Raw genomic sequence first — 14,666 nt, 5'->3', positions numbered from 1 at the left:
ATTCCTAATCGTAATCTATTCTTTACGTTCTGGTTCGTTCAAAAACGTTCTATCCATTTTTGATCTTTGTCCTCTCTTTTACCTAATTTTTATCTTATTTATCTGTGTTGGACATCCGTGGGTGTCAAATTGTGACGTGGATTTTGAAAAAATCGCTTCTTGATTTTAAAATGAGTTCTTTTAAAAGGGATAAAAAGGAGGAGGAAGATGGTATACATTAATAGTAACTTGATATTAAATTCATCAGATACTTCATTTTAGGAGGAGGTAATCCTTTCCTAAATATTGAAAAAACAACGGTTCTTCAAGAAGCTAGAATTTTTAATGAAACGTCGGTAAATCCACGAAAATGTACTCCAATTTTAACCAAACTTCTTTACATGTTGAACCAGGTTTGTTTTAAATATGTTAATGATGTATGCTAAATATTGTTAATACCTTTAGGGTGAACAGTTAAGTGTTAAAGAAGCTACGGATGTATTTTTTGCAATGACTAAACTTTTTCAATCTCGAGATGTTATTCTAAGAAGACTTGTTTACTTGGGAATAAAAGAGTTAAGCTCCATTGCAGATGATGTCATTATAGTAACATCAAGTCTTACGAAAGATATGACTGGTAAGGAAGACATGTACAGAGCTGCTGCTATTAGAGCATTATGCAGTATCACCGATGCAACTATGTTGCAAGCCATTGAAAGATATATGAAACAAGCCATTGTTGATCGTAACCCAGCTGTAAGTTCTGCGGCCTTAGTGAGTTCCCTGCATATGACAAGGATTGCTCCAGAAGTTGTGAAGAGATGGGTCAATGAAGCTCAGGAAGCAGTCAATAATGACAAGTAAAATTGATGTTGAAGATTGACTTAAAATTTTATAATTGTCTGTTTATAGTATAATGGTGCAATATCATGCTTTGGGTCTACTTTATCATATACGAAAAACAGATAGATTGGCTGTAACAAAGTTGGTATCAAGATTAACAAGAATGTCTTTGAAGTCTCCATATGCTGTGTGTATGCTGGTATGCATAAAAATTGTTACCTATTGATATAAGAATTATATATTATATTATACAATATTATATATAATAACACATTACATTATTATATATAATATTAACATATTATCTATATTGTTAAAAAAACTTTGTTACAATTACATAATGGTGTAGGGTTAATAATATGACATTTACACCTTGAATATCATTTTTAAGTATCACTGGTTTCATATTCATGTAAAAACTTTACTTATTTTTTATTTCTTTCCTATGGTTGGATTGATTTTCCAATTTTCCCTTTTTTCTGTCTGGTTGCTTCCCACACCTGCTCTATGTGACACATATTTTTCAATCTTTGTAGATGTCCTGATCAACTCAATTTTCATGTTTGTATGTATATTTTTTCTGTTGCTCTGTACTTCTACTTTTAAGCAGTTGAAATTTGTGACCTGCTAGATGAATATATTATCCAGTTTTATTTGTATTTCTTTGTGCTCGTTTCTTATCACCATTATTTTAGAGCATTGTTGGATGTTGTCATGCAATTCTGTAAGTCGCTTCCTGCGATTACAACTCGGCAAGCACTCCTTCAGACACTTCAGCATTTTTCATGTATCTATAGTCCACATTAAATTTCCTGACCATCGTTGTGCATTTATTTATTATTTCATCAATAAAGGTTGTCAATAGTAAAGGGTTTAGGCCTCCTCCTTGCAATAACCCTGCTTTGGTTGCTTTGGTTATGAATCATGCTAAAATCGTATTTTAGTATATTGTATATGGTTTTTTGTATATATTTTTGAACACTAGCCATTTTATTTTCAATTTTTTTTTTTGGCTGAAATTTTCCATAGTTGGTACCTTAGCAAATGCTTGCTCCATGTCAATAAAGCACATATATTTCTTTGTCATGATTTAATGCTTTTTCAGCTATTTGTTTAAGTGACGATATGTGATCCTGTATACTTGAACCTTTTCAGAATCCAATTTGAGATTCTTGTACGGTATATTACTTGTATATTGGAATTATTGAAGCTGTCTTCCAATCTTGAGGTTCTTTTGACCAAACTTTATTAATTAACCAAAGTATTTCATCACTTCTTTTGTTATTTTATCACATCCAGCTGCCTTTATGTTTTTAAGTTCCTTTATTACATTTACTTCTCCTGTTATATACTGTTCACCGTGGTTATCTATGACATATTTGTCTGGGTTCTTCTGATTATTGTAGTTATTATCTCGTTTTTCTCCCAATATGTCTTCATTTTTATTTTTAATTTTTATCAGTTTCAACTTTTCTAAGAGTTTTGAGCGTTTTTTAAAAACAATTTTAATTGCTTTGTCTATTTTTTCCACTTGACCTTTTTGTGTGGAGACTAGGTCTGTCCATCACTCTTTCTCTCTGCCTTATTTCGATCATAATTTTCGGTTAAGATATGTTTTGCATTTTAATTTTTTATTTGTTTTTTAATCTAGTCCGAATTGTTTATAATAATTTATTTGTTCTGAAGATTAGGATTGCGGCAAAAATGTTAGAAGAGGAAGACACTGGTAGTGATTCTCCCTATTTTGAATATATTGAATCATGTTTCCGTCATAAATCTGAAATGGTGGTCTATGAAGCAGCACATGCAGTGGTCAATTTAACTCGTACCACAAGCAGGGAACTGACACAGGCAATCAGTGTTCTGCAGTTGTTCTGTGGTTCTCCAAAACCAACATTAAGGTTTGCTGCTGTTAGGACACTAAATCAAGTTGCTATTTCACATCCTGCAGCTGTAACGGCTTGTAACTTGGATTTGGAAAATTTAATTACCGACTCCAACCGCTCAATTGCCACATTGGCAATTACCACACTTTTAAAGACAGGTGAATATATAACATTATCATGTTTAATTTAATTTTCACTCAGGCAGTAGCATTTTGAGTTACCTTTGGATTTTGTAATTATTTCGTTACTTCGTGGCTATTTATTAATTAATTGAATTAATATTTATTATTTGCCTGTTATCATCCTTTTTTGTAGGAGCTGAATCCTCTGTCGATAGGCTGATGAAGCAAATAGCAACTTTTGTATCTGAAATAAGTGATGAATTTAAAGTTGTCGTGGTGCAAGCAATAAAAGCTCTTGCACTGAAATTTCCCAGAAAACACAGCGTGCTTATGAATTTTCTATCGGCAATGTTAAGAGATGAAGGGGGTTTAGAATACAAGGCTTCAATTGCTGATACTATCATCACAATAATTGAAGATAATCCGGAAGCTAAAGAAACCGGATTGGCACATTTGTGCGAATTTATCGAGGATTGCGAACATGTTTCTTTAGCAGTACGCATTCTGCATTTACTAGGAAAAGAGGGACCAAAAACAAAACAGCCCTCAAGGTTAGTAACATCAATGTGGACAATGTATATTTTACTGTTATCGTTATATTTTTTAAATTCGTTTTAAAATGTTCCTTTTTGAGATTTTGATTAGAAAAATACTTACGTTAAGGATTTTATAGTAACATCTATAAATCACTTAAAATAGTTTTAATTCACTTTCAAAAAATTAAGTTGGTGATAAATTTCATTTTCAAAAAAAAAACAGATCAAAATAAAATATGTATAATTTTAAAACTATACACTCAATCGGAATCTGTGTGGTTATTTTTACTTGTCGTGAAAATCCAAAGACCTAGACAGGTGGCGAGTTGTAGCTATCTTAACTCCTTTGAGGTAAATGAAACCAAAAACTTTTAAAGGATCGATTTTTTTTTCATTTACCCTTCAGGTCATTACCACTAGCCAACAATGGTTCGAAATTTGAAAATTAATCAAGATATCTGAGTAGCTGTTGAAATTAAGTAAACCTTGAGGAACCTACCATGAAATTTGCTTAGAACTCAAAAAATAAAAGAATATACCAGGTGTTCCATTATATACAAATATACAATTATGGATGTATAAAAGAATCACCCAATAGTATAATACTCTGTGCCAAAGAAATATTTCAAATTTTGGGTGTTGCTTGTGGCTTCCAGATTTTCCAGAGAAAATACAACAAAAAAATTATTTGGGTGTAGTCTTGCACTCTATTTTGGATAAAGGGGATATGTTTTGCGAACTTTGGACAATATATTCATGAATATGGCATATGTTTTTTCCTGCTATCTTTTATATAATTTTTACTTTTGGTATAGTAACTTATGACAGACTCTTATTGTAGAAAACCAAATAAATTACAATAAATATATGAGTAATAGCTATTGCTTACATCTCATGCTGACACATTATATGTTGTTTTTTCAGATATATAAGATTTATTTATAATCGAGTGATATTGGAATGTCCTACAATTAGAGCAGCCGCGGTATCAGCAATGGCTCAGTTTGGCGCATCTTGTCCCGATTTGTTAGAAAATATTTTGGTTTTACTTGCGCGCTGTCAGATGGATTCCGATGACGAAGTTAGGGATCGTGCCACTTACTACATCAGTATATTAAGCAGGCATGACAAAAGTTTATACAACAACTATATATTGGATACATTACAGGTATAATTTTTTCACTCACCCAAAATTAAAAAAAACTTTGGCATTAAAAATATGTCATTTGGACTGGCAGATACTTATCCTTTGCTCATGATAAATACAAGCGATGTTTGCAAAGTTCTGGGAATTCAGCTAGCTGTAACAACATAATTTCCATTTAACTGAATATAATTATGTTAATGAGAAACTATTTTTTTTAAGGCATCCTCCAAGAACTTTTTAGGTGTTTCCCCAATCATCCAATTTAGAATCACTAGTTGCAAGATCCCTTGAGTAAGGTGGGTGCGGAAGCAATTGTCATCATAAATCGTTCAAAACGTCTTTCCTTTTTCTCGCGGTGGATGGTCTTTCTTTGTTTTTTACAATGTTAAAGAGTTCTTGATCTTTGTTTCTCCTTCTGGCTGTCCATGGTATCTTAAGGATTCTGCAGTATATCCACATATCAAATGTTTCCAGTTTCTTTATGGTTTTTATTCTTAGTGTCCAGCCTCCAACACTGTACAGAAGGACTGACCAAACATAGCAGCCCACAAATTTCTGCTGAAGACCAAGGTCAAAGTCGCTGCAAGTGAACACTTTTTTAAATTTTAGGAATGCGTCTCAGACTTGTTCAATTCTGCTTCCAATTTCCTCGTCTGAATACCATTCTTCATAAGACCTAAATTTTCTAAGTGTTCTATAACTTTTCCATTATACTTTAAGCTGGCGTTTTTAAATGTAAATCTATCATCATGAATTGTTAGAACTTTGGAAACATCTCTCGTAACTATACTGTTGACTGTTGTACTCTGCAATCATGTGTGCCCCCTTTGGTGGTAGGTTTCTATCCCAGCATTAGAAAGATCATTAAGGGAGTATACACAGTCGACTACAGACAGACCATTCGATATAAGATTAGTGCCAGTGGCTGCATTAACCAAGTCAGAAGAGGAGGTTAAACATAAAGCTGAAGGGATGCTCATTAGTTCCGGCCAACCTAAGTCTGTACCAGCATCGAGAGAAGAAAATTACGCAGAAAAATTGAATTCCATTCCTGGTAAATTATTTTGAAAAACATTGATACTGTAGAGGTTTAGCGCGAAATAATCTGCATTGTTTTTATTCAGATGTCTTGGAATTTGGACCATTATTCCGCAGTTCTGATGTTTCCGAATTAACAGAATCTGAAACTGAATACGTTGTGAGATGTATAAAACATTGCTTTGCCAAACATGTCGTTTTACAGTTTGATTGTCTCAATACTTTAAGCGACCAGTTGTTAGAAAATGTGCGAGTCCAGTTGGAGCCCAGCGATGGTAATTTTATCAACATTTTATCCCCATTTTTATCCTATTCCTATTTAATGGCGTAATCAGGCAGGTTCCCTGCGTTTGAAAACAGTAACGGTTTTATCCTCTAATATTTAGTTAAAAAAACAAAAATCAGTGCTTCTACCAATGAAAAATCCGAGTATCTATAGAAATCTATAAGCAACCAAAAAATATAAACCGCGACTCAGGTCTTTACCTGTTACCAATGGTAATTTGTAATGGAAAATCAGTTATCCCAGACAATGTTCATGTCCCTTTATTTAGCTCCGCCCCCCTCAGACAATATATAATTGGCTACAGAATAAAATGCGAGCCAGTTTCAGTTAAGCTCTGAAGAAGCCAACACGATTGATGAAGAAGTTTTGTAAAAAGTATTACAGTAGCCTGAGGTAGTTTCAAAAGACAACTACAAAATTGTATAGGAATAGTCAAAATTTTTTTGTTTTTTTGTACTTCAGGTTTCTATGCTCACCATCCTTCAAAGTCAGTCAGTTTTGCCCAAGAATGCACTTTAAATCGTTAGAAAATATTTTACAATGTCTAAGAATAATAAATTTTCCAGAAAAATATCAGGATAGATGTCGACAAAGTGTAACATTATTATATGTTGTGTGATTTAGCTCCAAGCTTCCTGACACTCTTATGGCAGAATTTAGTATACATATGATTTTGCTCGCGTCATGCTTTATCAATCCTGCAAACATTTACATCGGATATATTATTCTAGGATATGAAATATTGAGTGAAGTTCCATGTGAGAAATTACCTTATAATGAGACTGGGACAACGTACATCATTCTGAAAACTCCAGAAGACTTGCCTAGCAGTATTGGAACTTTTGGTGCTGTGCTCAAGTTTGTTGTGAAGGACTGTGATCCTTCAACAGGATTACCGGACACTGATGATGGTAAGTTATGAGCATATTATTTTTAAGTAAGTTAATGGTTTGATGTTTTATGTTTGGGGCTTGTACAATGGAAACAGCTGATCAATTATGGCCGTCAGAAGACGATTACATTTATCACTACTTACAACAATATATTACACCAAATAATAACCATAATTCGCAGTGCTTAATATACTCAATGTTTCAATAGAGGGTGCCATTTATTGTTGCTCCAAACTTTCTTGTTCAAAGTCAAACAAATTACTGGTGTTGGAGGTTTTAGAAAGTAATGCTGACCAAACTAATAAATTACTTTAGGTAACTTTCAAGTGCAGGATAAACTATTTCAAGGAATAATGTTTGTCTCAGAAACAACTCTTAGGCAAAAATATTGGAACTTATCAGAATTAAAAATAAAAAACGAATTTTTGATACCTATATTTGACATAATCTTCTAATGGAGGTATTTTCAGGACACGTTTATTAACCAAACTAATGTTATTTTTTAATATTTTACTCAGGACGTTTTTTGAAACACCCTGTATTACACTATCTGTTACGTTTTGTATTGTAATCTTCTCTAGGAGGGCTCATTCAATTTTAGTTTTGTCTTGAAATTTTACTATGGACCCTAGTGAATAAAAACTCACCCCATTATCCATCATCTCCCAACTTCCCTCACAGTTAATAGCCACTTAAAAATAAGGTATTTTTAAATAGTAAAATGTTTGGGCTTAGTCGTTTTGTCTTGAGTACCCTATTCATCAACAACTCAAATTCTAGGTTACGATGATGAATATATTCTTGAAGATCTGGAAATAACCTTAGGAGATCAAGTTCAAAAGGTCACCAAAGCTAATTGGGCTGCCTCTTGGGAGGAAGCCGCCTCAAGTTTCCACGAAGTAGAGGACACCTATTCATTGAGCTCAATGAACACCTTAGAGGAAGCTGTAAAAAACATAGTTCAATTTTTAGGTTTGCAGCCTGCTGAAAGAAGCGACAAGGTTCCTGAAGGAAAAACCACACATACTTTATTATTAGCCGGTAAGTGGTTCCCAAAAAGTTAACATCGCACAATACTTACATTAGATGGTAGTTATTTATTAAAGGAAAAGGTAACAACAAACCACAATTCTTACACTCCCCAAGATACTAGCAAAATCATAGATGATTCTATTGTTATTGAACCTATTAACTTCTATAATGCCTAAGCCAGTATTAGTTCCAGTTTTTTTTTGTTTTGTTGTTTTAAGTGTTTAAATTTTACTTTATAATTTTTACTCGCAAATACATGAATAGATTTTTGTATATGTAAGATCAGCTTTGGAGCAAAACATTCAATTAACTTTTAAACATTAATCCTTGCTGATCATTTTAAAAATATTGTGCAATTAATACTACTTTGATCTTGCAATCTAACACTGTTATACAATGCGAGAAGAAAAACTAACCCTCATACAAATTATTTGATAACCCTGTACAACATAATGTATTAATTTTCCTTCTAAAATTTTTAGCAAAATAAGAATTATTTTAAAGCTTTTCAAAGTTTATAGAAATTGAGAAAATTTCGGAAATTCCTTATTATAATTATAATACAGATATACAATTGCTATTCACCTGGGGGTTAACTAGATAATTAATTTTTCCAAGCCTAGTTATATAAGAAATTTTTGTCTAAAACTTAATTTAAGTAAGTCAACTTTATTAATTATTAAATTTGGTTCGTAATTTTGTGCCAGGGAAATAAATCGAGTTTATATGCCACTCCAGGGCCACACTAGGTTGAGATCAAGAGTGGTACATCATTTTAAAAAGAATTTTATGGTGAATCTAGAAATGATTTAAAGCACTGGGCATTGCTAGGAAAGAGCAACTTTGATGTCTTCAGAACTAATGTTTAAAAAAAAAATCTTCAAAAAATATAATCAAAAATACGCAAAACCAAAATTTTTGTAACTCAAAAGCTCAGGAGATTTTTCTGTCCTTTTTTTTTTAATATATTTGCTAGAAACACCATAAAACATTGAATTTGTATGATTTTATTTGTAATTATCAAAGAATAAAAAAATCTGTATTCTCTAAATTGCGGTGCTCCCTAAAAACTTCAACTATTGCTATAAAAAATTATATTTTGACTCATTGCATACTCTAATTTTAGCGTTTAAATTCCACAAAATTTTATACTAATGAGAAAGTTTTTGTATGTGTTCTTAAATTAAGCAATCCTAATATCAACATTAATTATTTAATTAATATTTATATTTTAAGGAATATTTCGTGGTGGTGTAGATATTCTTGTACGAGCAAAGCTAGCCCTCGCAGATGGCGTTACAATGCAGTTGACTGTCCGATCTACAGATGAAGGTGTGGCCGAGCTTATAACATCAGCTGTGGGTTAAATTAAATAACCAATTTTTACGGATGTAATTGTCTTATTTACAATTAGAATAAAAATATGTATAAAAATTAAATTTAATATTTAAAGTAAATCAGTCATTGGAATCGAACTTCACTTCTAGTTTATTTTTACATTGTGTACTGACCATTCTGGACTTTAGCAATTTCTTCTTTAAACTGTTGAATAGTTTCCTTGGCAAGCTTCAGTTTGGTTTTTGAAATAGCTATTTCTGATTTTATTTTCTGTTTGGCTTCAATGATCGCTTTCAAAGTTTTATCTTTGCGATTTTCAACTAAAAGAGTAATTAAGTTATTACAGCTAATATTACAGGCACTAAAATTTATCTTTTTTGTCTTTTCTATTAATTATCAATACAAGCTATGAGGCTGCCGAATTTGGCAAGTTACAAGTGTTTTTCCACTTATTAACCTGGCAAAAACAGTAAAACAAAGAAATAAGATAAGTTACCATGTTGTACTCGACACATATGTCACATATTTACATAAATTCCTAAGACTTACAGTCTGTATTGTGCTCCCACCTGCCTAATGTTAGAGGTTTGGTATTTGTCAACAAATGGTGCATAAGTTGAGTAGGATCTTGGAATACAATTTCATCATAACTTTCCGATACTAAACCTTTATTTTGTTCTATTCCAATATCTTGTGTATTTCCCGAATGAAAGAGTTTGAGTATGTGATACATTGTAACCTAAAATTTTTAGTAACGGTAAACAGATAGCTTTCACACAAAAGCTTACTGGTCTTTCATTTGGGTCATGAAAATGGATTTTAATAACAATTTCAAATTCGCCCCATCCGGTTTCGCTAATTTCATATGGAGGTTTGACTACAATTCGATTTTGATTGGCATAACTTTCATGCAATTTGAAATGAACCTTTTTAACATAAGCAGACATATCTTCATTGTTGTAAGGTTTAACATATACAGTCCACTGATGGGTATGGCCATCTTCTTCCCGCTTTTTACCGAAATATCTTGCGATATTGCCATATACAATTGGTTTAACAATACAAACACCCTGAAATTAAATCTAATTTAATTTTGGCATCTTGAGAAATTTCACGCACATACCTTCATTCGACCTCCGGAATCCGGTCCAAAATCAGTAGGTAAACTCATATTAGATATATAAACAATTTTTGTTTAATAGAAATTTTCTAACAATTCCAGAATTTTGTAGGTTACGTCTTCTTTTTGTTACAATGTAACCTACTTCTTCTTTTACTTCTATTGGCTAAGAACATTCGGCGATTTTTTCGGTGAATGGTGATTTTTCTGGAGCATTGAACGTGGCGGTTTAACCTTTGTTCGTTCCCTACAGAATCCCTTGTAATCGTCCCCAAAAATTTTTAAAATCGGTTTCCACAGTGTGGATTTAGTGTTTATAGTGTTCAATGAATGTTTTAAACTTATAATCGTTGTGGGCCCCGTGGTTTTTTCCTATTCACGCCGGCATGGAGGCCGGATGGACCTGGTTTGTCCGCGGGGTTAGCGGGGGAGGCCTTATTTTGCAATCGGAAAGTGTTCCATTTGTTGTTTGAGTCCCCTCGGAGGGTGATGGATCCGTTCAGTCCCTTTTAATTAAGGCACTCTCCAGGTTATAAAGTAAATGTTGAACAATATTCGTAAGTGGCCGAGTGATCATAGTAGTTTTGGTCTATAGAAGTAATGGAAGGAAGGAACCTAAAAGGGTGTCTTAATTAAAAGGGACTGGACGAATCCATCACCCTTCAAGGGGAATGGATATCCAATGAATTAACAGATTCAAACAGTGGAACAGCTTCTAAATAAATTGTCATAAAATGACGATCGATTCTTCTAACGGCTCCCGCAATTTTCTCATACGGCATTTCCGATTCAATTTGGCCAGGTTACCTGCGTGAATATAAGACATCTGGAAATAGTGTAACATACACATAAACAAAACCATGTACATCCGCATAAGCCAAACACTATTTCCCAAAATTATAGGTACTGCACCTCTATCACTTCAGATAACGAATATACAAAACAGTATTTTACATCAAACGACACTAATTTCAACCGATTTCTACATTTTATGGAACCGGGCTGGAGTACGTCTGCCATGTGCAATGGTTCCCTCGAGAATTCAATGGAACCTTATTTTTTTTCCGAACAGATCCTCGTTTTCCATAAAAATGTTCTTACCAGATATTAATCAATGGCACAGATTGGATTGTTGAAGTTTCCTTTTACCGTTCTGTGAACAAAAAAAATATGGTTATGTTAATTTACGAAGAATCATGCCGCCAATTTTGTGATTCGTTTGTTTTATTTTAATGTGAATTAAGGCCCAATTTCCTCTTAGTAATGGATTTTAGTGTGGAGAATGTATTGACTTATTTTTTTATCATTATTGTCTGTTTGTTATTTGTTACATTAATATTAAATTTGCATTTTATTCTAAGGTTGGTAAAGTCATAAATGCTCTCCTCAAACGGCAATGATTTGATTTATTCCAGGAATGGCTTTTATGTTTGCGTTAATTGTTGGTTTTGCAATGAAAACTCAAGAGTTTTATATTCTTTAAGAAATAGTTTCGATTGTCCAATATGTTTGCAGTATAACGGATTTAATAAGGTAAGACTCTTAATATCTAATCTCAGAAGTATTGTAATATATTTGTAGGAAGGTGACTATAATAAAATTATTGAAGCTCAACGTGATAGTTCACGGAATACCTCAAATACCTCAAAAACAATTACTGCAGAGAATAGAATAACTTCATGTAATGGCCTATGTAATAATTGTAATAATAATTTAAATTTGAAAGTAATTCAGTTAGCAAGTTATGAACCTCTAAATCAAAACAATTACGATGTTGAAATAGATCACTTTAGGTAAGTCCAAATTTAGTTTTGGTTATTTAGAGAATGCTATTTATCCAATATGTAATAGGTCATTTAAATATAAATTTTGTAGTCCTGTTTAGAGTGTTAGCAACAAATATAGTTGCATGTTTTCTTTTAGAAAACAGCTTGAGAAAACCTACAAACTATGTAGACGGTGCAGGAAAACAGTAGACAGCACCATCAGGAGACAGAACGCTTCGTTGTTTGCTAACAGGATTAGAGAGAGGAGAAAGGTTCACAACTTAACTCAGGATAATACACAAGAGGCTAAACCCACTGCATACTTGATCTTTCTAAAGGGATTTCTAATAGTTTTATCCATTTTGTGTTTAATTCAAATTGGTGATTTAAACACAAATTTTTGGCAATATTTTAGAAAAATTGTTTTTGAGAACCAGATTATCAGCACTACAACTTATGAATCACTTCTGAATACCAATTTATTAAAATTGTATGACTGGCAATTAACTGGAAGAGATTTATTGCAAATGTTGAAAATAAAAGGAACTGCCATTTTGCCTTTGGTAGGATTTACTATAGAAATTATTACTACATTTTTGGAACTAGATAAGAAAAATACTGCCATTTTAAAATTTAGCAAATTACTAGGATGGATTATACTTTCCATTTCATTTATGAGGAAGTTCAACAAGGATATATTGTCTTATGTGAATACATTGCAGGTATGTAGTTACTTAGTTTTCTTGCTTGTTTTGAAAAGAAAAAAATTGGATTGCGATGGTAGCTGAATTCTATTTTTTTTACACTTGTGATTTAGTAAAATCAACACTAAAGTACTGCTGATAAGGAATTCGCAAGTTGTGACTAGGTAATTTTAAAGTCAAATGTTAAATAAACATTTCTTTTTTATTTCACCTAAAAGTTGCATCCAAACTATCCAAAACAGAACAGTAAGAGGATTCAAAGGGATATTAATTTTCAGTGTTCCTGTTTATCTTTTGTTATTATTGTATATAAATACCATTTTAGACTTTGATTGATTTTCAAGTACTTTTTCACAATATCTTAGCATATTTAAAATTTTAAAGAACTTATTAATTATTTTGTGAACATATGTTCAAGTCCAATCTAATATAAAAATTGTCATATAACTGAGGACTCTATATATGCAGATTGAGTAGTCTATTTTGATGTTTTACTTTTTGTGCCTATTGATAAAAAAATATTTTCACATATCTTCTTTTCAGATTTTCTGCTCACTGTGGCTGATTTACAACAATGCAATATCTGAATCTGAACCAATGAAGAATTTATCGAAAAAGAAATATGAATTTAAGAAACTTTCCTCAACCTACAATAGTGAAGAATATTCTGATGAGGAAGGTGATTACTCAGAACCTTTAGGTGTTACTGGAACTTCAAACTCATTTGGTTCAAGCAAAATATCAACTAATACTGCCAACAAAGATCTAAGTTTTTCAAGACTGTACAAGACTGGATCCTTACTTAACATAGCCCCAACTCAGGACTTATCTTCAAATCGGAATCATACTGCTTTAAATACAGACTTAGACAAACATTTTAACGGTCTGAACTTAGGCGCTTTTAAGTCTTACGACCATAGGGTGCCATCTCCAAATCCTTTTATGGTATCACATCGTTCATTTTCGCCCAATAGTGTCTTTTCTTTTGGACGATTTGAAGGTACTCGGTCACCAAATAAGGTTCTGCACCAACAGGAACATTTTTCAAATTCGCTGTTTCCTTCTTCTTTATCTCCGAATTTAAGTCTCGCAGTTGGACCACAATTTACTGAGCAGAACAGGTTTGGCTCAAAGGCACCATTATCCATAAATGGGTTCAACCTATCCAATGATGGTACCAGACATCACTATTTCCAAAATATATCATCTACACAAACTAGTTATCCCAATTATTTTCAGAATAATTTTACACCCGTGTACAGGGCAGAAACATGTGATTATCCTGTGAACTCGCCAAAAATTAACCCCCTGTCTGCTCCCAAACTAAACTTGTTCAAAACTTGTTGCTACAAATTAAAAGACAATGAACAACTGAATTTCTCCACGGCCACTGGTTTTTCCACCCGGTTAACAGAAAGCGAAAGTGTGTTTTCGGTACCAAGTAATTCAGTACCGGTGATAGCTAGCAACTTGGGAATCTTTGTTAATGACAAAACTGTCAATGGTAGCAGCAGGTCTTCAAGTAGAAGTTCGGGTTTTGTGTCAGGTAACGAATATATTGCGAATAATGTTTCACTGCCAAATTCCCGGAATCATTCTCCGGAGAGACATTCTCAAGTGCCATATCATTTAGATAGTTAGGATAAATGAATTTTTAACATGAAATAAGCTTAGAAGTAAGATGTGTATGTCCTAATGTAAATAAGTCAAGTTGGTTAGTAGTTTTGTTAAATATTGAATATCTCGAACGAAAGTACTTCAACCTATTATGGAAAAACTAAATATATAATCTATTTGATATTTGGAATTATAATGATCTTCATGGAGGCCACTGGGCTACAATATTTTTAAAATGAGATTTGAACTTATTTTCAACTCTATTTGTATATTTTATTTACTAGCTACTCTGTAAATAAAATTTAACTTCAATGATCTTAAATTCTAAGAAATTGTTGAACTTCCATTGTCTTGACTTT

General features: G+C 32.6%; 3 protein-coding genes across 3 annotated transcripts; 2 read left to right on the top strand and 1 right to left on the bottom strand.

The window, feature by feature from the left end:
* Positions 1 to 28: 28 nt before the first annotated feature.
* On the top strand, positions 29 to 9,140 carry LOC132702901 (coatomer subunit gamma). Its single transcript, XM_060671759.1, has 12 exons — positions 29 to 210; positions 262 to 392; positions 445 to 839; positions 892 to 1,021; positions 2,509 to 2,866; positions 3,024 to 3,381; positions 4,291 to 4,534; positions 5,351 to 5,567; positions 5,638 to 5,826; positions 6,569 to 6,748; positions 7,511 to 7,771; positions 8,999 to 9,140. Exons 1-12 carry the CDS (start codon positions 171 to 173, stop codon positions 9,127 to 9,129), a joined length of 2,634 nt encoding a protein of 877 aa, XP_060527742.1. The 5' UTR covers positions 29 to 170; the 3' UTR covers positions 9,130 to 9,140.
* A 116-nt stretch (positions 9,141 to 9,256) lies between these two features.
* Positions 9,257 to 10,355, bottom strand: LOC132702905 (YEATS domain-containing protein 4). Its single transcript, XM_060671765.1, has 4 exons — positions 10,224 to 10,355; positions 9,889 to 10,170; positions 9,650 to 9,839; positions 9,257 to 9,420 (listed from the first exon to the last, which is right to left on the bottom strand). Exons 1-4 carry the CDS (start codon positions 10,269 to 10,271, stop codon positions 9,257 to 9,259), a joined length of 684 nt encoding a protein of 227 aa, XP_060527748.1. The 5' UTR covers positions 10,272 to 10,355.
* Positions 10,356 to 11,303: 948 nt separating this feature from the next.
* On the top strand, positions 11,304 to 14,359 carry LOC132703599 (uncharacterized). The gene is made up of 5 exons (XM_060672951.1): positions 11,304 to 11,581; positions 11,636 to 11,753; positions 11,802 to 12,013; positions 12,144 to 12,708; positions 13,234 to 14,359. Exons 1-5 carry the CDS (start codon positions 11,484 to 11,486, stop codon positions 14,329 to 14,331), a joined length of 2,091 nt encoding a protein of 696 aa, XP_060528934.1. The 5' UTR covers positions 11,304 to 11,483; the 3' UTR covers positions 14,332 to 14,359.
* The last annotated feature ends 307 nt before the right edge of the window (positions 14,360 to 14,666 follow it).

The sequence above is a fragment of the Cylas formicarius genome, unplaced genomic scaffold, assembly GCF_029955315.1.
Source record: "Cylas formicarius isolate icCylForm1 unplaced genomic scaffold, icCylForm1.1 PGA_scaffold_6__28_contigs__length_40554024, whole genome shotgun sequence".
In the NCBI taxonomy this organism is placed as follows: domain Eukaryota; kingdom Metazoa; phylum Arthropoda; class Insecta; order Coleoptera; family Brentidae; genus Cylas; species Cylas formicarius.
Note: the sequence above shows the minus strand (reverse complement) of the source record. Positions and strands in the feature narration are given on the sequence as shown.